We start from the raw sequence: 23,943 nt of genomic DNA, 5'->3' as shown, positions 1-23,943 counted from the left end.
CAGGACAGGGAGGTATCCGGTCCTGGACGGAATGTCTCCCTGGGATTGAGACGAATGACTTGCTTGCGGCCCATATAAAGGCTTGTAAACTATTTCCCTCTTCTAGGTATAAAGAAATGTCTCTTAATATTTTACACAGGACTTATTTATCGCCGCATAGAAGGTGCCTAATAGGACTAGCTGACACGCACGCATGTTGGAAGTGTGGCACTCCCCAGGGAGACCTATATCACTGCCTGTGGACCTGCCCTATGATTAGACAGTTCTGGATAACTATAAGGAACTACTTGACGGCTAACCTAGTGAATTATTGGAGATTGTGTCCAGAACGGGCGCTTTTCGGTATATTCTCACCGGACCTACGTCTATCTCAGTGAAGTAGAAAGCTGCTGTTGGCAGTCAGTATAGCGGCCAGGAAGGCTATTTTGCAAGTTTGGATTGCTAGAGATCCACCTACACTTTCATTATTTAAGGCCAAATTATTTTATCTCTTTCGGATGGAATGGATAGGAATTATGCTAGACAAAGATACTAAGATACAGAGATTTTTGAAGTATGGGAAAGTTATATAACGACCTTGTCGACAGCGATTAGGGTGCAGCTCCATAACTCCTTGTCTAATACAGAATGGTTTTTAACTAGAACGATTGCGGGGGATCCGCCGATTGTGCTATAGAACTGATTGTCATTCTGAGCTCGGTAGACGACTGGTGGGGAAGTTGGCGTACGGTCACGGGTGTTTTTTTTTTTGTGTTATCTTAATCTGCATAAATCTGGATCAGCTGATTAGACCAGATTTTAATTCAATGGATACTGAGGCCTCCGGAGGCATGCTCTATACAAGTGTACTGTGTAATATTATTGTTCTTACTATAATTGAAATGTCTCTTGACTGAGGACTCAGTTGTATTCTTATTTATTCCCCTCTCGCTTTTACCTTTCCGGCATAGGTTTGACCTACTGTGAATGTTTATGTATGTACCACATATGTTGCTTCAATAAAAGAATATGTTGAAAAAAAAAAAGATTTTGACTATATAGTCAAAATCTTATGAAAAGTTAGTGCATATCTCAAGGTGATAGGGTGTGTACACACGGTGAGATATTTTCTTTCGATTTTGACTATATAGTCAAAATTGTAAGAAAAGTTAATGCAAATCGCAAGGTGAAAGTCTCCTTGCGATCCCGATTCGATCCCAATGCGCGGTCCCGCCAGGTCGGCATCGCAAGAAAAGATAGACTGTGCAGGCAAGTCAATCCTTGCTAGATCGGTGTACTATCTAGTTCATCTCACATGTCAATGACATCTCACATAAGCCAAAATCTCACATAAGCCAAAATCGTAAGCACACATAGTCCATATCTCAAGAAAAGTTAGTTAAAAATAAATCTGTGCTATCTGGGCTCTGGGGAGTTCAAGGGAAATCGCAAGTGAAAACGGGCATAGCAAGGATCTCACCGTGTGTACACACCCTTAGATTTGGGTGGGTTGTATTGTTTCTGTGCAGGGTAAATACTGGCTGCTTTATGCTGACACTGCAACTTAGATTTCAGTTTGAACACATCCCACCCAAATCTAACTCTCTCGCTACATGTTTTATCTGCCCCCCCGCCCTGCAATGCACATGGTTCTGCCCATTAGCTAACAAATTTGCTGCTGCGATCAGGTCTGAATTAGGCCCTGTGTTTGTTGCTCTTGCCTATGACACAGAGCTGCTCTCTGCTATATGATATTGTCATATTCAAGGGCAGCAAAGAAATATAACAGTAATAAATAATAAAGGACTCGCTTCTGAGAATATGAAAGCTAATGCATTTAATAATATGGGGGAATATTAACTAAAACTTCCGAAAAAGTGGAGCTGTAGCCAATAGCAACCAATCAAAACCTAGCTGTCATTTTTCTAGTACATTCTAGAAAATATTGTCTAGAATCTAACTGATTGCAATGCTCAAAATTTCCACTTTTCCTTTTAGAAGTTTTTATAAATCTCTACCAAAATGCAGAAAATGATATACAATATATTAAATTAAAGTTGTCTGAACAATGAATACCCCTTTAAAAGACCTTGTAATGACTGAAGATCTTATGACCTTAGATATTTTGACTATTCCTAAACATCAGCATCAAAATAGTATTCCTGCAAATAACTCCTCTCAGGTGCGGGTTATCCTGTCCTGACACATTGGGGTAAATTTACTAAGATGGGAGTTCTAGTTAAGATGGGATATTGCCAATCACAACCAATCAGAATCTACTTCTCATTTATCTAGCACCTTCTAGAAGATAATACCTGAAATCGGATTGGTTGCTATGGGCAACATCTCATCTTAAATAGAACTCCCATCTTAGTAAATTTACCCCATTACCTTGTTATAGAGGAAAGAAATCAAATACCATGGGACTGATGTAAAGTTTGGTGGAAGATCATTAGGCAAAAACTGCATTTTATTTGTACTGTGCATACACACAAACGAATTGTGCACTTACACCAGCAGATGCAGGGGGCGTGCACACATTGACCAAGCTACCCTAAGGGCCTGTCAGGAGGCAGATAGTGTAACTTTGCTTCAACCTAATGCAAAGTGGGTGTGGTATAATGGCTATACAATGTCTAGGTAGACAGTCACTAGGTCGACAGCATATGATCGACATGCATTAGGTCGGCAGGTACAAAAGGTCAACAGATGAAAAGTTGAGTGGTTAAGGTTGACAGGTACAAAGGTCGACACAAAAATGATCAACACAAGTTTTTTTTTTTTTTTAAGCCAAGTCTTGTATATTCCATTTATGAAACCACCATCCCAAACAAGTGTTGGGAAAACGTGAAAAAAAAACATGTGTCGACCATTTGTGTGTCAACCATTGTCATGTCAACCTTTTAAACCTATCGACTTTTCAGCAGTCTACCTTTTGGACCTGTCAACCTACTGCATGTCGACCATATGGTGTCGACCTATTGACTGTCTATCTAGACATTGTAGCGTTATCATCCGGATACTATGCAAAATACATCCTGATGATGATGATGATGATGATGATGATGACGATGATGATGATATGATTGACTGCAATCTATTCACATGATGTATTTGTTATTTGCAATTGGTCTACAGCAGTAATTAATGTTCCAATATTATAGGTGTTGACCATGGAAGTTTGTATTTAAAGGAACTTAATTAGTACTCTAATGCTGTATTTACATCTGTTTATATGTATTTTACTCTGTAAATGAGACCTTGGGGGGAGATGTATCAAAGTTTAGAAAGAGATAAAGTAGAGAAGTTGCCCATAGCAATTAATTAGCGTATAACTATTATAGACTGTGCTAGATAAATGATAGGTAGAGGCTGATAGGTTAGGTAGTTACATAGTTACATAGTTGTTGAGGTTGAAAAAAGACAAATGTCCATCAAGTTCAACCTATATTACATTTTTTTTTTATTTTTTTTTATATTAATTAAATGCTGTATTCCTGGATATTTTTTTCTGCTAGGAATTTATCTAATCCCTTTTTAAACTTATTGATTGAGTCCACCATTACTACCTTCTCTGGCAGATAATTCAAAATCCTTACTGCTCTTACTGTGAAGAACCCTTTTCTCCGTTGAGGTTGCTATGGACAACTTCTCCACTTTATCTCTTTCAACAGTTTGATACATCTCCCCTTTAGTATTTATTAATACACTGTCCAGGCACAGACAGACTGCATTACCCGTATACTGTGTATGATACGGGTCCTGTAAATTTACCAGGTACTACTAGCACTGTCAGAGCACATCTCCTGGTGTAACCAGATGCAGATAATACTGTTTTATTCTGGTCCCTCCCAACATGGCGCATGCACCACAGTTCTCTTTCACTATTTCAGGCACATTTAATGCCTGAGTTTTTGGCATAAAATTCATCCAACAGTGTATATTACTAATTAACCAAATGTTAAATAGGGCAAATCCATTTTAACAGAATACAGCCTTGAGGACCTTACCGATCCTTCTGAGCAGGTGACGACTTGCCTGAAGGTCTTATTATATTTACAGCAGAGGACTGGTTCCTTATGAGAAGTATCCAGGTGAGGCTGTGCCACAGGCCTTGCAACAAAACACAGTATTCACGTTATCTCAAATTACATAGCACTGCTCAAAGCACAACGGCCACACATACTCTTTCCACCTTCTGCATACAGATTCCTGGTGATCTTCACCATCACTTCCTTTACATTATACATGTAACCGTAACCCACAGCAACATATATCTGCTTTCATTCTTTACAGTGAGCTTAAAACATATTAGAAATTGTTGCAATGGGCCAAGGTAAGGGAGAGCCTAGAACTTCATGGTTAGAGCGCACCCACATTATCCCAATTCTAGGTTCTGCAAAGTTGGGAATTTGTTTCAATAGTTTATGGCCAGTGTCCAGTGTGGGGGTTGCTTATTCAGAGTTTTAGGTGTAGAGAGTTAGAGTTAGTTTCCACCTCAAGTGAAGAGACAGTGGCCTTCTTCTCAACTGTGACAGACATCCACCCGACCACAAGGAACCTTTTAATATATCCCATTAATATTTTCCAGGTAGAGTAAAAGGTTAGGCCTCACTTTGACTTGATCTGCAGAAGGTTGATGGAATCGGTGATCACACAAAGCGTTTTGATGTAAGGAACATACTGGCAAGCACTCAGTTCTCCTCTGATCCCGCTGGTTTTTGACCATGTGCTAAATAAACAGGTATGAGTTTGTATATCCCAAATCTGAAACAAATAAGAGATATAAAATTTTAATTTTGTTCACATAAAACCTATGTGAGACTGTACTTCATACACCCACTTTATAAATGGTATTTATTTTGTAATACATATAAATACATATACTGTAGATTCAGCAGTGTTACTGGTGAATAAAATACCATACACTTTCTAGAACTTTTGCTTCACATCATTTAGAAATACCTTTCAAAGGCAAATCATTAGTGCTCCATAAAACATAAGTGTTTCCATGAGAAGCCCCACTGGAATAGCCATACCGCCACAGAGCAACTGGAAGCCTGTCCGGAGTGGTATCCTCACCCATCTCACTGAGGCCGCACACAGTACCCCCACCCGCTTTGGGGTGATCCAGAGCTGACATTCAATAAAAAGCAGCAGATATGATGATTTGCAAAGTGGCAACTATTTTAAGAAGCATGTTTACGCCAGACAACCATCAAATACATTTATACGTGCCATTTTTAAAAATCCCCCTCTGTGGGAGCCCCGCCCCCCCACTGAGGGCAACCATGTCCATGGTATGTGTAAGTGTGTTACAGCAATTGCGCCATCATGGCTTTGCCCCTCCTGTACAAGTCCATTTTACAGCATGATGGGGGGGAGGGGGGTTTCCAAAAAAAGATGGGATTCATCACATAATGAAACCCCTAGGCTGCTCTCTTCACTCAGGAAGTGGGTGGCATGCGCAAGACTAAAAGCTCTCTGTGAATTTGAGGCAGCTCACGGCCGGTAGCTCTGCAGCTGCGGTATTAGCATATGTTTGCAGATCCGCTGCGCATGGGATAACACTAACTTCTGGCATTTCAATCATTCCTAAATCAGCACCAATAACTTTTGACAAAACATACTGTTGATATGGGAATGTGCCCATTTTAATAAAAAAAAAAATAAGAATCTGAAGAAATCTAAAATATAGTTATATATTTATTCTAATAGATAATGCTTGGCATAGAGGTCTCTGAAAAGAGGAGATATGCATACAGTAGCAATCCCTCGTGACTGTCTTTATGAATAAATACGAGTGTACCGGCAAATTACTAGTTCCGTCTTGTCCCTCAAGCTCATAGTACTGTACATAGATTAGATTATTTTACCTTTGCTGTATTGTCTGTGGCAACGGAAAATATTATATTATCTTCAGAAGATACATCAATAGAAAATATTGGCGCTGTATGCCCACGAAGTATGGCAGTGGCACGTCTAGAAACAAAAAGAACAAGTGCAATTAGACATTGTATAAACTATATTAATTAGGGGCAAAAACTAGATTTGTAAGTTATGTGGAGTTTAATCATCTATATGCTGCGCCGGGCAGAACTTTGACCCAGGGAGCCTGTTCTGGGCCTTCCACTGGATGGATTTGGAAGAAAACATCAGAGTGTTAACATTGGATCCCAGAAAACATACTAGGGGGGTTAAGGTCACGGTCAGATCTCATGGCGGAATGCACCAGGAAGACCTTTGACCCAGTGAGCCTGTTCTGGGAAATCCACTGGATGGATCTGGATGAAAACTTCACAGAGTGGTAACAATGGACCCCAGAAGGCATGCTAGGGGGTAGGGGTTTCGGTCAGACCTCCCATTAATGTATGCTAGGCAGAACTGTGACCCAGGGAGCCTGTTCTGGGCCTTCCACTGGATGGATTTGGAAGAAAACTTCACATAGTGGTAACACTGGATTCCAAAACATACTAGGGTGTTGGGGTCCCACTCGGACCTCCCGTTGGTGTACACTGGCCAGAACATTGGGCGTAAACAAGGCTTTGTCATTTCACACTATGGTGGTCATTCCGAGTTGATCGCAGCCAGCAACTTTTTGCTGCTGCTTCGATCAACTAGTCCACGCCTGTGGGGGAGTGTATTTTAGCTTAGCAGGGCTACGATCGCTTGTGCAGCCCTGCTAAGCTAAAAAAAATTCAAGCAAAACTAGACTAGCCCTGGACATACTTACCCTGTGCGACGATCTGTGCAATGCTGGGGCCGGCTTTGACGTCAGACATCCGCACTCCGTTTTGCTGGACATGCCTGTGTTTCCTTCTCCACTCCCAGAAAACGGTCTCCAACGCTCCGGATCCGCCCAGATACGCCTTCTTTCTGTCAATCTTCTTTGCGGTCGGCTCTTCGACCGATTTCTTCGTAGGTCGCAACATAACCCGGCGACCCCTGTCACCGGGAAATGTCACGCACGCGCATTGCAGCCGCCGCGCATGCGCATTCCGGAACCGTTCGCACCGCAGCGACAAACCGCTGCGTGCGAAAGGGTCGGAATGACCCCTTATATCATATTATTTACTATGTGAGAATGTCCCTTGAACTGTTTCCAAATGTCAAAGCCTTCTAAGGCAAAACACCTGATACATTCCTCATAAGTGCATTGATGCATTTATACATGCGTTCCCATGATTCTTCAACTGCACACAGCTCACTGAATATAACATTTTAAAATACATTATTAAGCATACATTTAGGGGGTCATTCCAAGTTGTTCGCTCGCTAGCAGTTTTTAGCAGCCCTGCAAACGCATTGCCGCCGCCCACTGGGGAGTGTATTTTCGCTTTGCAGAAGTGCGAACGCTTGTGCAGCAGAGCGCCTGCAAAAATTTTTTCGTGCAAAACAAGACCAGCCCTGTAGTTACTCTTCGTGTGCGTTGATTGCGTTGATTCTAACAATGGAGGGACGACTTTTGACGTCACATACCCACCCAGCGTTCGCCCAGCCACGCCTGCCTTTTTCCTGGCACGCCTGCGTTTTTCCTGGCATGCCTGCGTTTTTCCAAACACTCCCAGAAAGCGGTCAGTTGCCACCCAGACACGCCCTCTTCCTGTCAATCTCCTTGCGATCGGCTGTGCGACTGCAAGCTTCTCTAGAACCTGTGCAAAACTACGATGCTCTTTGTACCCATACGTCACGCGTGCGCATTGCGGTGCATACGCAGATTAGCCGTTTTTTCCACTGATTGCTATGCAGCGAACAACTCGGAATGACCCCCTTAGTCATTTACAGTATATGGCGCCTAGTACCAATTTGTCCATTAAAAAAAATGGCGAACACACCACAAGTTTATCATGTACGCTGAGTCTCCAGCCACAACATTGTATCTATAAAATTGTAGATACCACAGGAAACCTTTTATCTTTACTCCAAAGAATGTCTGTTAGATTAGGGGTACATAGCAAAGAAACCTTGTATTATATAATGGGCAACCAAAGGTTCAGCTTTAAATTCCACAATAAGCACTAGTAACCCCTAATAAAGCTAGTCATTAGGCAATGGGCTATGTATTGTACACTAGTAACCAGATAATGGATCGTGCACTGTACTCTAACCCCAGAGAATGAGCTGTGTACAGAGTCACTCTGCTGGTATAGTGCATGGAGTCATTTCAGCTATACTGTAAATTGGGATCCTGCGCTCCGTACAATAAGTGCCAATGTCATTGGGTATAATGTGCCTGTGGTAATGGTGGGACTGGTGAAAAGGACTGACATTCACAGGGTGGAGACAGGGGGCCCCACACTTCACACCCTGCACCCTTGTTTAATTACTTTCCTCTCCAGAGTCCCGCAGCAGCAGAAATCACGCAGCAAATGGAGCGGTGGCATTTTCCTGGTGATTTGCGTATGCACAGCAGAGATTAGTCACAAGGACATGGCATGCAACATGTTTCAAAAGACCTGCACATGCGCAGTACACAGGAGTGGGCACTCACAGATTCTACACACAGGCCCCCTCCTCTCTTAGGGGGTCATTCAGATCTGATCGCTGCTGTGTGTTTTTGCACAGCAGGCGATCAGGTAATTACTGCGCATGTGTATGCACTGCAATGTGCACGCGCATCGGACAATAAAAACAGACACCGCCGGTCAGCGACGGGATGGTGCGAAAAATCTGATCGCACTGGCGTTTGCAAGGTGATTGACAAGCGTTTTCAGGGAGGGTGTCTAACGTCAGCTCCGGCCCCGATCAGCCTGATTCTATCGCACCGGAGGAATAAGTCCTGGCTGCGCACAGACTGCACAAGGTGAATTTTAGCAGCTCGGCATACACCAAGGAACGCACACTTGCACAACGAATATACACTCCCCCTGGAGGCGGCGACTATCTGAACGCAGGACAGCGATCAGATCTGAATGACCCCCTTATACCATCCCTGATTATGACGCAGGATAAATGACCAACAATAATGTGAATATAATTGTATTAAAAAAGAAAGTATTACTAGATTCTAAACAAGGTAATCTTACCCAGGTACATAAATATTCCACATTCGGACCAGGCGATCCATTCCACCTGTCACAACAAGGCTGTTCTTCTTGCAGAAAGCAAACGTTTTCACCCCTTTATACACCTGGAATACAGTCTGGTCTCCGCTCGCTCTCTTTTGAAGTGGCCCATTTATAACCTTTCCTCGCCGTCCATTCAGATCCTTGCTGTGGTGTTTGATGTCTCTCATCTGATGCTCTATGTTTGTTTTTCCAACAGTGCAACCTTAATAGTAACAGATAGGAAATCACTCACATGCGGGTGTGTATGCACTGCAGTATAACATTGAGAAAAATGACAGAGTGGCTGCAACCAAGAATATGCGATCGCATCATGATTGGGGAGGTTGCAGGATGTCACATGCAGCTAATCTGAGAAAATGTGCAACACACATTCTGGACGGCTTTGCCCTGCGCTGGGCGGCCCCCTTCATGTGAGTAGATAGACACAGAACTTGCATCTCTGAATAGCCGCATTATGGGGGTCATTCCGAGTTGTTCGCTCGTTATTTTTTTTCTGCAACGGAGCGATTAGTCGCTAATGCGCATGCGCAATGTCCGCAGTGCGACTGCGCCAAGTATATTTGCTATGCAGTTAGGTATTTTACTCACGGCATTATGAGGTTTTTTCTTCGTTCTGGTGATCGTAATGTGATTGACAGGAAGTGGGTGTTTCTGGGCGGAAACTGGACGTTTTATGGGTGTGTGCGAAAAAACGCTACCGTTTCTGGGAAAAACGCGGGAGTGGCTGGAGAAACGGAGGAGTGTATGGGCGAACGCTGGGTGTGTTTGTGACGTCAAACCAGGAACGAAACTGACTGAACTGATCGCAGATGCCGAGTAAGTCTGGAGCTACTCAGAAACTGCTAAGAAGTGTCTATTCGCAATTCTGCTAATCTTTCGTTCGCAATTTTGATAAGCTAAGACTCACTCCCAGTAGGCGGCGGCTTAGCGTATGCAAAGCTGCTAAAAGCAGCTTGCGAGCGAACAACTCGGAATGACCCCCTATGATGTGTCCTGTATGGGATCCGGATTGAAAGTCGACAGTAACTAGGTCGACAATGTCTAGGTCGACCACTATTGGTCGACAGTAACTAGGTCGACAGGGTGTCTAGGCCGACATGTTCTAGGTCGACAGGTCAAAAGGTCGACATGAGTTTTTCACAATTTTTTTCTTTTTTTGAACTTTTTCATACTTAACGATCCACGTGGACTACGATTGGAATGGTAATCTGTGCCGAGCGAAGCGGCAGCGGAGCGAAGGCACCATACCCGAAGCATGGCGAGCGAAGCGAGCCATGCGAGGGGACGCGGTGCACTAATTGGGGTTCCCGGTCACTCTACGAAGAAAACGACACCAAAATAACATTAAAAACTCATGTCGACCTTTTGACCTGTCGACCTAGAACATGTCGACCTAAAGACCCTGTCGACCTAGACACCCTGTCGACCTAGTAACTGTCGACCAATAGTGGTCGACCTAGACATTGTCGACCTAGTTACTGTCGACTTTCAATACCACACCCGTCCTGTATGATGCTGGTTTTAATGTATAATTGGCAGGGCCGCCATCATGGTGGCATACCCTCCAACTGTATCTTTTTGGCAGGTACAGCACCTTTTTTTTATGGTCTGTACCTGCCAAAAAGGGCTTTGTACCGATTTTTGACTCTGAAAATTTACATTGAAAGCAAAGCAAAGGGGGTGTGGCCATGCCCCTTTACCCGTGGCCACGCCTCTGCCCTAATTTGTACTGGTTTTTATGTGTAAAATGTTAGAGGGTATGGGGTGGGACTGCTAGGACTGCAGTCCCGGGCTTGGATAGAGAGGGGGCTCGACAGCTAACCACGGTCACATACACAGCGCAGCGGCATTTCAAATTTGCCGCTGTCCACGAGCCAGTGGCAGCGTGTGAACTGGCAGCCAATCAGGAGCGGCTGCTTTTGATTGGCCGTCAGTCTGCTTGCTGTGTCAGGCTTGTGGACAGCTGCAAATTCTAAACAGGACACAGCACAATATGGCTAATGGCTCAGTGTTCCCTGTGAGTTGGGGTGGTGGGGGAAGGGTCATAGGAGGAAGCGGAAGCCGCCTCCCACCATCAGCCAGCCTGTCTTCCTATCTAAGGTGCGTGCATCAGTGCCAGCATTTCCTGCCCTGTGCCCCCCACCGAAGTCCAACCTTCCCTTCACTGCCCCCCCCCCCCCCCCCCCAAGTCCAGCCTGCCCTGCTCTGTGCCACCTCCATTAAGGCTTAGCCTTCTCTGCCCTGTCCCCCCAAACAAAATCCAGCCTCCCCTGCCATGTGCCCCTCTATTAAGGTCCAGCCTTCCCTGCCCTGTGCCACCCCCAACCATGTCTACCATCCCTGTGCCCTCAATAGGTCCAGCCCTCCCTGTCCTGCACTTCTCTTTGGTCTAGCTCTCCCTGGCCTGCACCCCCTTCTCCTTTATCCAGTCTTCCCTGTACTATGACCCTCCAGTTGCAGCCCTCTCATATCCAGACATAATTTGTCTCTCATCCACCTTTCCTCTGTGCCCTTTAACAAACACTTTTCCTCTTGCCCTGCCCCTCAGCCTGCCACACCCTTTCATCTTCCACTTCTCCCTTCTTCATGCTGGGGACAACCATGATGGCTGTAAAATTTGCCAATTTTCATCAGTGAAGGCTTCCCCACATTAAGTGTACAAGTGTTATGGTGGTACTTGTATCGCCGTAATACCTATTTTATGTGGATCTGTTTTATCAATGTAGAGCAGAGGTGGCCAAAAGGTAGATCGCGATCTACCAGTAGCTTGCGGAGCAACCGCAGGTAGATCGCGACAGACTTAACAGAAAATAACTGTAAGGATCCTGCCGCCGCTGCTTCTCTTCACAGTTCCCAGGGATGCAGTGTGCGGGTGAGGAGCCTGGGCGCTAGTTGGATCTAGTTTGATCCAGCCGGCGGTGGCGATGACAGGAGAAGCAGCCAGTGGGAGGCCATGCAGCATGAAAGCGGAGCCATGACTGTGGGGAGAGGGAGGACTGAAGCTAGGCAACGTGACAATTTGTCAGGTAAGTTATGCAAAGGGGGGTTTCTTCACAAGGGGAGGGACGATCTGCAAAGGGGGGGGGGGATCTGCACAGAGCGTGGTATCTTCACAAAGGGATTTTTGTTTTACACAAGAGGGGATCTGCAAAGGGTGGAGGATCTGCACAGAGTGGATTACTGTACAGGGGGCTATTATGCAGGAGACTGGAAGAGGGGTATCTGCACGGGGGGGGCGGAGTTTGCACAGAGGGGGGTTATTTGATGTTGTCATTCTTAATGCTATTTTTAAATATGCGCATTATTATTGGTGATGTTATTTGATGGCATCATTATTAATGCTATTTTTAAATGTGAGCGTTCTTATTGGTGTTATTTGATGCCGGTTGATCACTGGTAAGTAATGTCAAAGTCAGAAAAATATCACGCTGCACGTTGCCATATATGCACCTCATGCGCGTGCCTGCTGCACGTGCACATTCTCTCCCGTGCGTGTGGATATACGCAGCCGCGTGATGGCGCCTCGGCCATGCGCTCGAGCGCGTGGTATGTGCATTTACGGTAGACTTTGTGTGCGTCTAGCGGGCGACTCAATCGTTTAATAATAGAACCAAATAGCTCGTTTTATAGATAATGTTCCCCTTAATGATAACTGTAAGTTTGGTTAATGTGACTTGTTCACGGACTTGGGAATCCCTCTTTACGTGGTACAAAGGGTCTGATTAAGGTTGAACAGCTGTGTCTGGTACCTAACTGAAGAGTATTTTAATAGCAATAATCCGGTGTTGGTTAGGTAAAGATTAATAGCTCCTGCGTGTAGTTATGGCCATTAGTAGTTTCTGGACATATTCTATATTTGCAGTTCATTATCCATGCGGCGGGAATCCGGAGATTCCCACCCACCTGAGCTGTTTAAAATAGTCACAGCCCACCTGTTCAAACTAACCTATGACCTTTTGATATGATGCGAGGAGACATTCCTGTGTCCAATGAACAATGAGATTGTAGGTCCCTTTGTAGTATACTGTACCCAGTGTATATAAGATCAGCCAGCCTGAACAGCTCTCCCACTCTCTCCACAAACGGTTTTCATATTGACAAACTTGGGGCTGGTACCAGGCTGCGCTGCGATCGTTCCCAGTGTGTGTGTAAGTAATTCTCTGTGATTATCTCGCTCTTTGTTTGTATTGGCCACATTCTCTCTCTCTCTCTCTGTTTAGTTTAAGATTGTAACGTTATTGTATATTTCTGTCTAGATATTCTGTTAGAATTATATGTTAGTATGTAGTGTATGACTTGTAACTGTTTTACCCCTTTTCGATATAACTAAAAGCTTGTTAGTAAAGGTGTTGGATCCTTAGCACGGTATTGTGTGTTCATTACATTGCAGAGAGTAATAGGAGCGTCTCGATCGCTCAAACAGCCTTAGTGTTAACAAGGTTAAGCAGCGTTATATCGCTACAGTGTTTCAGTACAAGGTTTACAGTATAAGAATATCCTTTCTGTGTGTTACATTCAAGGTTTACTGATTGTCATCTTGTGAGCGTCTGCACCGCTCGTGATCTCCTCGTGGTCTCGAGCGTCCGCTACGCTGATAGCGTAGCATTACGGTTGTCGCTCGCCTATAGCGTGCTCGACACCACGCATTAAGCTGTGAGCGAGCGTGCCGCATGTGCATCTCGATCACGGCCTAGCGTATGCTACGCTAAATACGTACCCTTACGGTACCCCATACACCAATTGCGTACTGTGTCTCTTACCCATTATTGTGAAGGTTATAAGGTGATCATAATCAGCATTATCAGTAAGTGAACAAAAAGTAGATCTCAGATCCCAAAAGTCCGGCCACCCCTGATGTACAGGATATGTGGATCTGGCCTACTCAATATGTTTTATATTTTACAGATGTGTTCTCCTTCATCATTGCTGCAGTTACGTTAAACAGCCCTTGTAGTCACGCCTAGTCGTGAGTGTGTTTACTAATAGTGGGAATCTTTTCTGCGCATTTTTGCCCATAATATGCACTTATTTGCATCACTATGTTAATAAGACACACAAGCAGAGTCAGCCGATTAAAATGATATGTGGCATGCCTATATTCTGTGTGTAACTGCAACTCTATCTGCATATAAAATGCTACGCTACAGTGTTTTTCAGGAAAACACTGTAATGTAGCATTTTGTATGCAGATACAGCTTTAGTCATACACATGACCTCCTCACCCAATGACAGGCGTGACAGCATCAAGCCTGCCAGAAGAGAGGTATGGACTTAGGTAAGAATGCCAATGAGGAAATCAGCTACGCGTCTAGTTTCCCTTCGTGGAGAGGACCTTTGCTGTGCGGTGCGCGATGACGTCATCGCGCACCGCACATCATTTCAGTCTGTACAGGGGGCGTAAATGACCACGCCCCCTCTACGAAGCCACGCCCCCTAATACCGCCCGGGGCGCACAGAGCCCCAGAACCGGCCCTGTTGCTCCGTGTGCTAGAAGTCATGTTACACATAACGTGTGAGTGCCGTGTGACACGGTAGCGCAAAGTAATGTAATAGACTGAAATGCTGACTGAAATGATATGCAGGATGCCTATATTCTGTGTGTGTATGTTTTGCATACAAAATGCATACAAAATGCTATGCTACAGTGTTTTCATGAAAAACACTGTAACATGCATTTCAGTTGCATATAGAGCCACAATTACACTCAGAATGTAGACATGCTGCATATAATTTTATTCAGCAGAAGCTGCTTGTGCGTCCTATTACATTACTTTGTGTCTAAGAAGCATTTTCACCTAAATAAACTAAAAAACTGCTCGGCGCTACTGAATCCCGCCACGCCATGGCGCAACTTCCAGGGCTGTTTAGCGTGACTGCAGCAAGGATGTAAGAGGACACATCTGTAGATCTGAAAAAATAAAATCAATACTTTTGAGAAAGTACATGGGATTAGAGGATCTCATATACACAAAAAAGGTGACATTAACAAATCAGCCCGAAATACGTCAGATAAACCGTCTATAGCAGGGGTCTGGAACCTTTTTTCTACCGAGGGCCATTTGGATATTTATAAAATCCTACGGGGGCCATACAAAAATTCTCAACTTAAAAAATTACCCTGCCCCCCAGTAGGGCTGCCCCTTAGAGGTACTGTGTGTGCGCGCCGGAGGCGCGCGCGCCAAAAAAATGGGTGTGGCCAGTTAAAATGGGACGTGATACACATATGCCCCCAATAGTGCGGTGCCAGAGCCACAATTGCCCCCACAGTGCCAGGTATACAGATGCCCCCACAGTGCCAGGTATACAAATGCCCCTCACAGTGCCAGGTATACAAATGCCTCTCACAGTGCCAGGTATACAAATGCCCCTCACAGTGCCAGGTATACAGATGTCCCCACAGTGCCAGGTATACAGATGCCCCACAGTGCCAGGTATACAAATGCCCCTCACAGTGCCAGGTATACAGATGTCCCCACAGTGCCAGGTATACAGATGCCCCCACAGTGCCAGGTATACAGATGCCCCCACAGTGCCAGGTATACAGATGCCCCCACAGTGCCAGGTATACAGATGCCCCCACAGTGCCAGGTATACAAATGCCCCTCATAGTGCCAGGTATACAGATGCCCCCCACAGTGCCAAGTATACAGATGCCCCCACAGTGCCAGGTATACAGATGCCCCCCACAGTGCCAGGTATACAGATGCCCTGCCCCCCCCCCCTTCCCTCCCCTCCGTGCTGCTTATTGTGCTGCTTTTGGCGGGACACGGAGGAGAGCGCGGCTATGTTGGGCGGCGGCGTTTAGGACTTAAAACCAGCCGCCAGTTCGAGAGCCAATCAGAGCTCGCGGACCGGCAGCCGCGGCTCCTGATTGGCTGCCGGTCCGCAAGCTCTGATTGGCTCACGAACCGGCGGCTGGTTTCAAGTCCTACACGCCGCCGCTCCCACTCGACAGCCGCGCTCTCCTCCCTGTTCTGACAGCTGAGACACGCTGCCGCCGGACTGAGCGGCAGCGTGTCTTACTGACACAAGCTGGTGGGCCGGACCAAACGGCTTCGCGGGCCTTATACGGCCCGCGGGCCGGAGGTTCCCCACCCCTGGTCTATAGTTTCAGATTGTATACATTGATTACTTTTTACATCTAGGTCTAGTGAGAATCCATTCAACTAATGCCTGGGATTCTGCATGTGCAAGCAGAAACCCGAGTGCCCAGTGATTTGATTTTACGCTGGCCGCCGAACCTTGTCATCTTTATTATTAGCACATGCTCGGTGCAAGAGATCCATCAGAAATAGGCTTCCTTCCCAGTATGCAGGGACATAGGAACCAGGGGGGCACTTGTTGAAGAATCTGCCTGGCGAAGCACCCACCTCCTGCAGTGATTTCACTGAGCTCAGTAAGGAGTCTGACACAACGAAAGCCCTTGTTGCTCGTCATGACTGTGCCCGCTTCAACTGCGACATTGGAGTGCACCTTTAGCGCACTTTGCCATCTGCAAACGTTTGTGAGGTCTACCATGACGCAGAGCCTGATGCTATGAGCCGGATGTAATGCCGTCCGAGTTGGCCGGAGGTGTGGGTTGCCAGCCAAACTCGGACATTTTTTTAAAGCAGCAATCATTTACAAGCCATGGTTTTGCCTTGTAAATGATTGCCGCTTTAAAAAAACAAACATCTGAGTTTGACCAGAAACCCACACCTCTGACCAACTCGGATAGCATTACATCCTGCCCTACATGTTCATCAAGAATACACAGCTGCCCTGCACTTGTACAATGTGTTCAGAGAGTTTGTAGCAAGAAATGACAAGCGAGTGCAAATAAGCGAAAGCGATTGTAAACTTCAAGGCTCTAGGATTGTATGAGCCTTGCACAGTAGTTTGGTTAGGTTATTAAACAGTTAATAGGTTTGGGGGGCAGGGAGAAGCTAGTGGACATTTTGTGTGAGGCAGGAGTTTCATCTGCCTCTTTCTCTCCGGATTTTCCCACCCTTTCCCCCGAGTCACCTTTTTTCCCCACCCGTTTTTTTTTTCTTTTCCGGTTGGGGTTTGTCAACCTATATAGGCGGCGGGAAAGAACGGCAGTTACAGTGGCTATTAAGCTGCTGTTTGGAGGTGCGCTCTTTGCCCAATACATTGTATACTCTGGCCCTCCTTACCGGGGGTCATTGGCCTTGGCTGTCTGGCCGGCTCTATTATGGTGTATTGGGGAGAGAGTTGGAGACTCAGCATTTATTGGCATAGCCAACGAGATAAATAAAGTCATGTCGTGGACATGTGTAGCGGCAATAAGACGTAATGTCACTGAAGCAAGGGGCTCATTTGCGCTTGCCCAGCTGTCGGTATGCCGGCGGTCTGGTATACCATACTACACCCCCCTGCCCATATGCAAGGCTCAACAATGCTTTTCATACACATCCATGACACACCCATGACACTCACACAAGTCAGGGTGGGTACGAGAGACTGCACTGACACCACCCAACTCCCGGCTGGAAACACCAAATTTCACGGAAAGACTGATCTTTCCAAGTGACTCTGAATAGGACGGACAGTAACATACTGGTGTAAATTAATTTCTGCATATGTATGAAAATAGGCATCTAAAAGAGGCATCTAAGAGGAGACATTATTAATGTCTTCAAATATGTAAAGGGGCATTACTAAGAGTTATCAGAGGAATTATTTATTAAAATAACTCTCTTTAGGACACGTGGGCACTCGCTGAGGCTGGAGGAGAGAAAATTCCGGAGGAAAGGGTTCTTCACTGTTAGGGCAATAAGGATTTGGAATTCCTTGCCAGGGAAGGTGGTAATGGTGGACTCTGTAAATGCATTTAAAAGGGGATTGGATGAATTTCTTATTGAAAATGATATCCAAGGTTACAACATTTAAAATATTTACGTTGCTAATCCGGGTGTAACATGATTTGTAGTTGTTAACTAGTCATAAAACATTCTTCAGCAGGTACAGTAAAATCAACTCAACTGAATACAAAATACAGGTTGAACGCGATGGGCATTATGCCTCTTTTCAACCTCAATTACTATGTTACTCTCCATTTGCGTATGTGCTAAGTGATCCGCCCTGTATTTATCAATTTGCATACAACTGAATATATAGTATAGAAATAGAGCTGCACTGACAACTGGGTCATCTAATTCTGCTCTTTGGTGCTGTTGGGGTATAACAGGAATGGAGAAGTCCATGATGGAGGAACACAGATGACAGAGGTAATTCTGTTGTACACCACTTACAGCCATACTGCACCAATATACTGAGGAAATGTGCAAAATTCTGCAGCCAAAGGCGGAGTGAGAGAAATATTCCACAGAACAGTTTTTAAGACTTCTCTTATCGCTAGCAAAAACTTTACTTGTAATTTCCAAAATATACAACAATGAAATTAGTACTAAAATATACCTATTACTAAGGCTGTAGACTCATCATTGGAAGCCGAAATAACCGCTTTAATAGAATCGTAGTACTTCATCTGAAAGAAACAGACATATATTAAACAATGCATTTTGCACAAGAGAGGTTACAAAAATGAAGCCTGAAAAATGAAAACACTTCCATGTAAGGTTCATTTATTCTTATGTGAAGCAATAAATGGGTATTGTGCTTACTGAGATACACTGGTGAATTTATAATGGGTCCTGCACTCATTAATTAAAATACTCACCCTCCAGCATCCCACGGCGCAGCAAAAGCTCTGCAGAAATCACAGGTAAAATGGCACAATGCCATTTTCCGGTGATTTGCGCATACGCAGTAGCAAAATCACTGGGAAAATGGGAGCCGTGCCATTTTCCATGTGATTTGCGCATGCACTCTGGGCTGTTGGACAACTCTAGTAGATGTAATCCAGGTGTGTTTCTGCACTGAAGATCATCAACAAAAAATTTACAGCATATATTTGAAACCAAATTAATATCTTACATTCGCTAGTATTGCCAGTAATAACTTGTTGGTGGTGCACTGAGGGTACAGTAGAACACTACTGGTTAGCCAATTCACACAAGACAAGAAAGAAAAAAAAAGCCTTTGCTGGCGCACTCATTAAGGAAAAAGAACTAGTGGTATTGATATCCAGTAGTTTTATATAAATTTAATTAAAAGTTATGTTTTAAACTACTGGATATCAATACCACTAGTTACTTTTCCTTAATGAGTGCGCCAGCAAATGGTATTTCTTTCTTGTCTTGTGTGAATTGACTAACCAGTAGTACTGTACCCTCAGTGCACCACTAACAAGTTATTACTGTGTGTATATATATATATATACATATATATATACATATACTATATATACATATATTGTAATGCCTCCTGCCCAGCCTCCCCGCTCACAATGCCCACTTGCCTCATTCCAAAGTGGGGTATGTGATTACCTTGTTGCCGGCTCTGTCCTCTCCCAGCTTCTCTCCGGAGGTCCTGGCAAGCAGTCAGGCAGCCGGGCAGGTGAGATTGCGAAGGCGCTGCAGGGCGGGAGGGCAGAGGGAGGCTCCAGAGTCCAGCGGCCGCACATGCAGAGGGAGAAGGAGACTTTGCAGCAGTGGCGGGACCATGTCATACACGGCTGCAGGAGGTGATCGCGGCGGGCACGTGGGGAGGAGCAATTGGGAGAGGGAGCTGGGAAGAGTTCTCCGCGCCCCCCTCAAGTCCGGCACCCGGGGCACGTGACCCCGTAGCCCCCCTAGTTACGGCCATGATAACAGTTAGATGCTGGTTGGTTGGTGCATTATCTCCGTCCACTTTATTACTCTCTAAGGCTTAGTACATCTGCCCCTGTGTTCTCTAGGCACATAACAACCTATCTTTATATGTATATCCAAAATACTTGTCACTCCTTGTTTGTAGTACTGCAATGTTTATATTTATGCATAGCTAGCCTCCCCAGATTTGTCACCACCTGTATTGGGCCGTGACACTGAATGCCTTTCTGCCACTTCATCTTGGATGACATCTCGCCACCTCAAACTCAACATTTCCAAAACAGAATTAATTCTTTTCCCACCAGTCAAGAGTAGTTACCAACCTGATATCTCCATAACTGTTGACAATGCGACTATCCAACCTACGCCACAAGCTCGCTGCCTAGGTGTCATTCTTGACTCTGAACTGTTCTTTGTTCCCCACATTCAATCTGTCACAAGATCATGTTACATACATCTAAGAAACATATCCAAAATACATCCTTATCTTACACAAGACACTGCAAAAACTCTAATCCATGCTCTCATTATCTCCCACATTGATTATTGCAATAGTCTCCTTACTGGTCTTCCCAAACATAGGCTCTCACCACTACAATACATTTTTGAATGCAGTTGCGAGGCTAATCTTCCTCGCTAGACGTTCATCATCTGCAGATCCGCTCTGTCAGTCCCTCCATTGGATACCGGTATTCTACCGTATTAAATATAAAATACTTTTACTTACATACAAGGCTATTAACTAAACTGCACCAACATACATTTCTTCACTCATCTCAAAATATCTCCCTACCCGACCTCTCTGCCCTGCACAAGATCTGTGTCTCTCATCCACACGTATTACTCGTTCACATTCAAAATTACAGGAATTTATCCGGGCTTCACCCACTCTGTGGAATGCCCTCCCACACACAATAAGACTCACCTCTAGTCTCCAAACCTTTAAACGTTCCCTGAAAACTCACCTCTTCAGACAAGCCTATCAAATTCCAGACCCACTCACATAACCTTCGGTGCTTCCCTATCAAATTACATCCTCTGTACAGAACACATAACATCACATATCTTGTCTTTCTTTACTCTCACACCCTCCTGACACTTGGCCAACATTGCTGGGTGATCATATCATACAACCCATTAAGAACCTAACAATCTGGTGGACCATTATGCAATAGGTAGCATCTATCCTTGTGTATCAATGCCTATTTCCCTATAGATTGTACGGCTGCGAGTAGGGCCTTCCTACCTCTATATTTGTCTGTTTTTATCCAGTTTTATTCTATTACTGTTGTTCTAATTGTAAAGCACAACGGAATATGCTGTGCTATATAAGAAACTGTTAAATTAATAAATAATAAATAGCTCCCAAACGTCCCGACTATAAAGGGACAGTCCCATTTATCAGGTGCGGTCCTGCCATTCCACCTGTGGGCCACAGAGTCTGGCACTATGGGGAGGTCCCCTCTCACCTGCTGCTCTGCTTAGCTGAGCAAGCGGTGCATAGATGCCGCGCACATGTGCACTGTGCCTATTTCACAGAGAAAGGGTCTGGGGGCATACTCTGGAGCGCCGGGCATATCCCCAGCATGATGAAAATGGGGGCGTGGCTCATGGGGACAGCATTTCCTGCTAAACCCTGACATGAGGTTGCACCGTTTTTTTGGTAGTGGAAGCCTTAGGTGTGTAACAATTGGCATTTAAAACCAGTTGGTGGGTGTGTTTAGACTTTGTATTCATGTGACACTTATTGTAGTGCATTCTATTTATATTGCTTACTGTTTTTGTTACCATTTGAACGGCACTGTGTAACCTTGTGGCACCTAAGTAGTAATGATATCAGAAATAAAAAACTGTGATCCCTGATCTTTATTTTCTTTCATAATGTATAGAGTCTTTAGAATTCCATACATGGAACATTGCCTTTAGTTTTCAGAAAATGTATGTGTACAGTAGCTAAGGGTTATCATATAACTTATTTCTGAGAGGTCTATAAAATGTATTCTTAATTCTGTGTATTATATAGTGACAGCAAGCTCTTACCTGTGTTACCCAATCTTCATGCACTTTCCAGCGAATTAAAGATACATTCGGAGACAGAACAGCATTGTCTATACCAATAGATGGCATTATACCATCCGGTCTGGGCATCTTCTTCCACATTCTAAAAATGAAATGTTTATATTGTTGCAGTAACAAATAATTCAAATATTAGGTTATCATTAATACACGACACTAAGCTTGGACTACTCCCCTACACATAGTGCCAGCAGCTCGTTTATTGGCTGCAATCTTCATGAGAAAACAACCAATTAATTCACTGGCAACCAACGACATCACTGAGGCATTAGGCACACACTAAATTATAAAGGTCCCGAGGAGGCTAACGTTGACTTAGCCAATATCTACAAGAAACAAGCCTATAAATTATCATGGACGTTTTAAAATGTCAAGCTCACCCAGGTGCCTAATTAATGGACAGGCTGCATTATCATGCATATTGGTAAGCCCATACCAGTCTTCCTGTTCTCCATGGAGGCTTCATGTCATTTCCCAAGATGGCCACCAAGATCTCTACTGAGCATGTCCAGGGGCCATCTTGTTCTTTACTGTGTGAGATTGTGTAGTGTGACATGGTGGGAGACAGAAGTCTTCTACTAAGCTCCAGCGAGACCTGCGATTATCTGCATAGAAAGCTGTTCCAGCATCCCTGAACTACTCTCCATTTGCAGTTTACACTCACTGGCTGGTGAGCTACAGTACATGAAACCCCACTCCGCTCAATCTCTCGTCTACCGCCAGTGTACATGTAACAGTGAGTACAGCTGTAACTGCTATCTTTCAATAAACCAACACTACTAGTTAAGTAACTGGGCTGTTCATAGTTTGAGTTATCTGCTGGTGTGTGCCTATATAATGCAATAGCAACACCTGCACACACATCATTTCCAACAAAAATCACTATAAGAATGGTTATTATTTTATGGGAGCTGGCAATTGTCTGGGTTTTCCCCTCATATTTGTCTCTTTTACTGTGATGCTAAACAATAGGTAGTTAGCTGCAAGCACCCTTTGTCATACGCAGAGTATGGGGCAGGCTAATTTAGTGAATAGATAAACCTCAATGCCTACTATACACATACTGGACTCTTCAAACACAAATATTCCAAATCAATAAAATAAAAATATACAAACTAACTTACTTAATAAAGGGGGTAATTCCAAGTTGATCGCAGCAGGAATTTGGTTAGCAGTTGGGCAAAACCATGTGCACTGCAGGGGAGGAAGATATAACATGTGCAGAGAGAGTTAGATTTGGGTGTGGTGTGTTCAATCTGCAATCTAAATTGCAGTGTAAAAATAAAGCAGCCAGTATTTACCCTGCACAGAAACAAAATAACCCACCCAAATCTAACTCTCTCTGCACATGTTATATCTGCCTCCCCTGCAGTGCACATGGTTTTGCCCAACTGCTAAAAAATTTCCTGCTGCGATCAACTTGGAATTACCCCCAATATACCCTTAATATTGACGGCTTACTTGTCAGAGATTTTTTTCTTTACCTTAAAGTTTCTCCTATTGACGTGAAAAGAAGAATATTCACACATCCCTGTAATAATGAGCACAAACAAACATGAATGATAACACTGATCAACACTCACTTTATTGCTAATCATATCGAGTGATTCTGAGGTAACTTTGTGGTGCTAATTCCGAATATGACATGAGTTTTGTTAGATTGGCTCTAGTTATTGAGATGCACGAATGAGAGACAAGAAAAACACAGTAGACAATGCAAACCGCTCAACTGCCAAGTGACAGTGACCGATCACTTATATACAGAGGTAGAATATTCTACAATGACACCTACAATATTCTCATGTCCCTTCTAATAAAATGAACAGTGAAATTGGCACCAATGAAAACAATATTCATAAAAAAATTTAACAAATAGAACGAGATGTAATATAGAATGCGGCAAACAGAGACCCCACATTTTATATTACATATTTTTTGAATGAATATTGTTTTCATTAGCACCGGTTTCACTGTTCATTATCTTAGAAAACTACTCAATTATATTATCTTACCTCTTTACTGAGGCGACACGGGAAGCACTAATGCTGAGATGTATTATCATCTCGGCTGCCGGAGAGTGGGAGTGAAAACTCCCCCCTCCGGCG

The 23,943-nt window shown here is 44.3% G+C and overlaps 1 protein-coding gene across 2 annotated transcripts in view; it reads right to left on the bottom strand.

The window, feature by feature from the left end:
* LOC135002729 (WD repeat-containing protein 49-like) overlaps positions 1 to 23,943 on the bottom strand; it is a 176,194-nt gene that overhangs the window by 81,373 nt on the left and 70,878 nt on the right. For both annotated transcript variants that reach the window (XM_063951689.1, XM_063951688.1), the window contains exons 10-16: positions 23,323 to 23,369; positions 21,803 to 21,923; positions 18,468 to 18,537; positions 9,006 to 9,249; positions 5,856 to 5,961; positions 4,595 to 4,746; positions 3,990 to 4,092 (exon numbers count right to left, since the gene is read on the bottom strand). In XM_063951689.1, coding sequence (XP_063807759.1) covers positions 3,990 to 4,092; positions 4,595 to 4,746; positions 5,856 to 5,961; positions 9,006 to 9,249; positions 18,468 to 18,537; positions 21,803 to 21,923; positions 23,323 to 23,369 — 843 coding nt within the window. The remainder of the gene's footprint in view (positions 1 to 3,989; positions 4,093 to 4,594; positions 4,747 to 5,855; positions 5,962 to 9,005; positions 9,250 to 18,467; positions 18,538 to 21,802; positions 21,924 to 23,322; positions 23,370 to 23,943) is intronic.

Source organism: Pseudophryne corroboree, chromosome 2 (genome assembly GCF_028390025.1).
Source record: "Pseudophryne corroboree isolate aPseCor3 chromosome 2, aPseCor3.hap2, whole genome shotgun sequence".
NCBI classification, from domain to species: Eukaryota; Metazoa; Chordata; class Amphibia; order Anura; family Myobatrachidae; genus Pseudophryne; species Pseudophryne corroboree.
The sequence above is the reverse complement of the archived record's forward strand: the minus strand, read 5'-3'. Positions and strand labels throughout refer to the sequence as shown.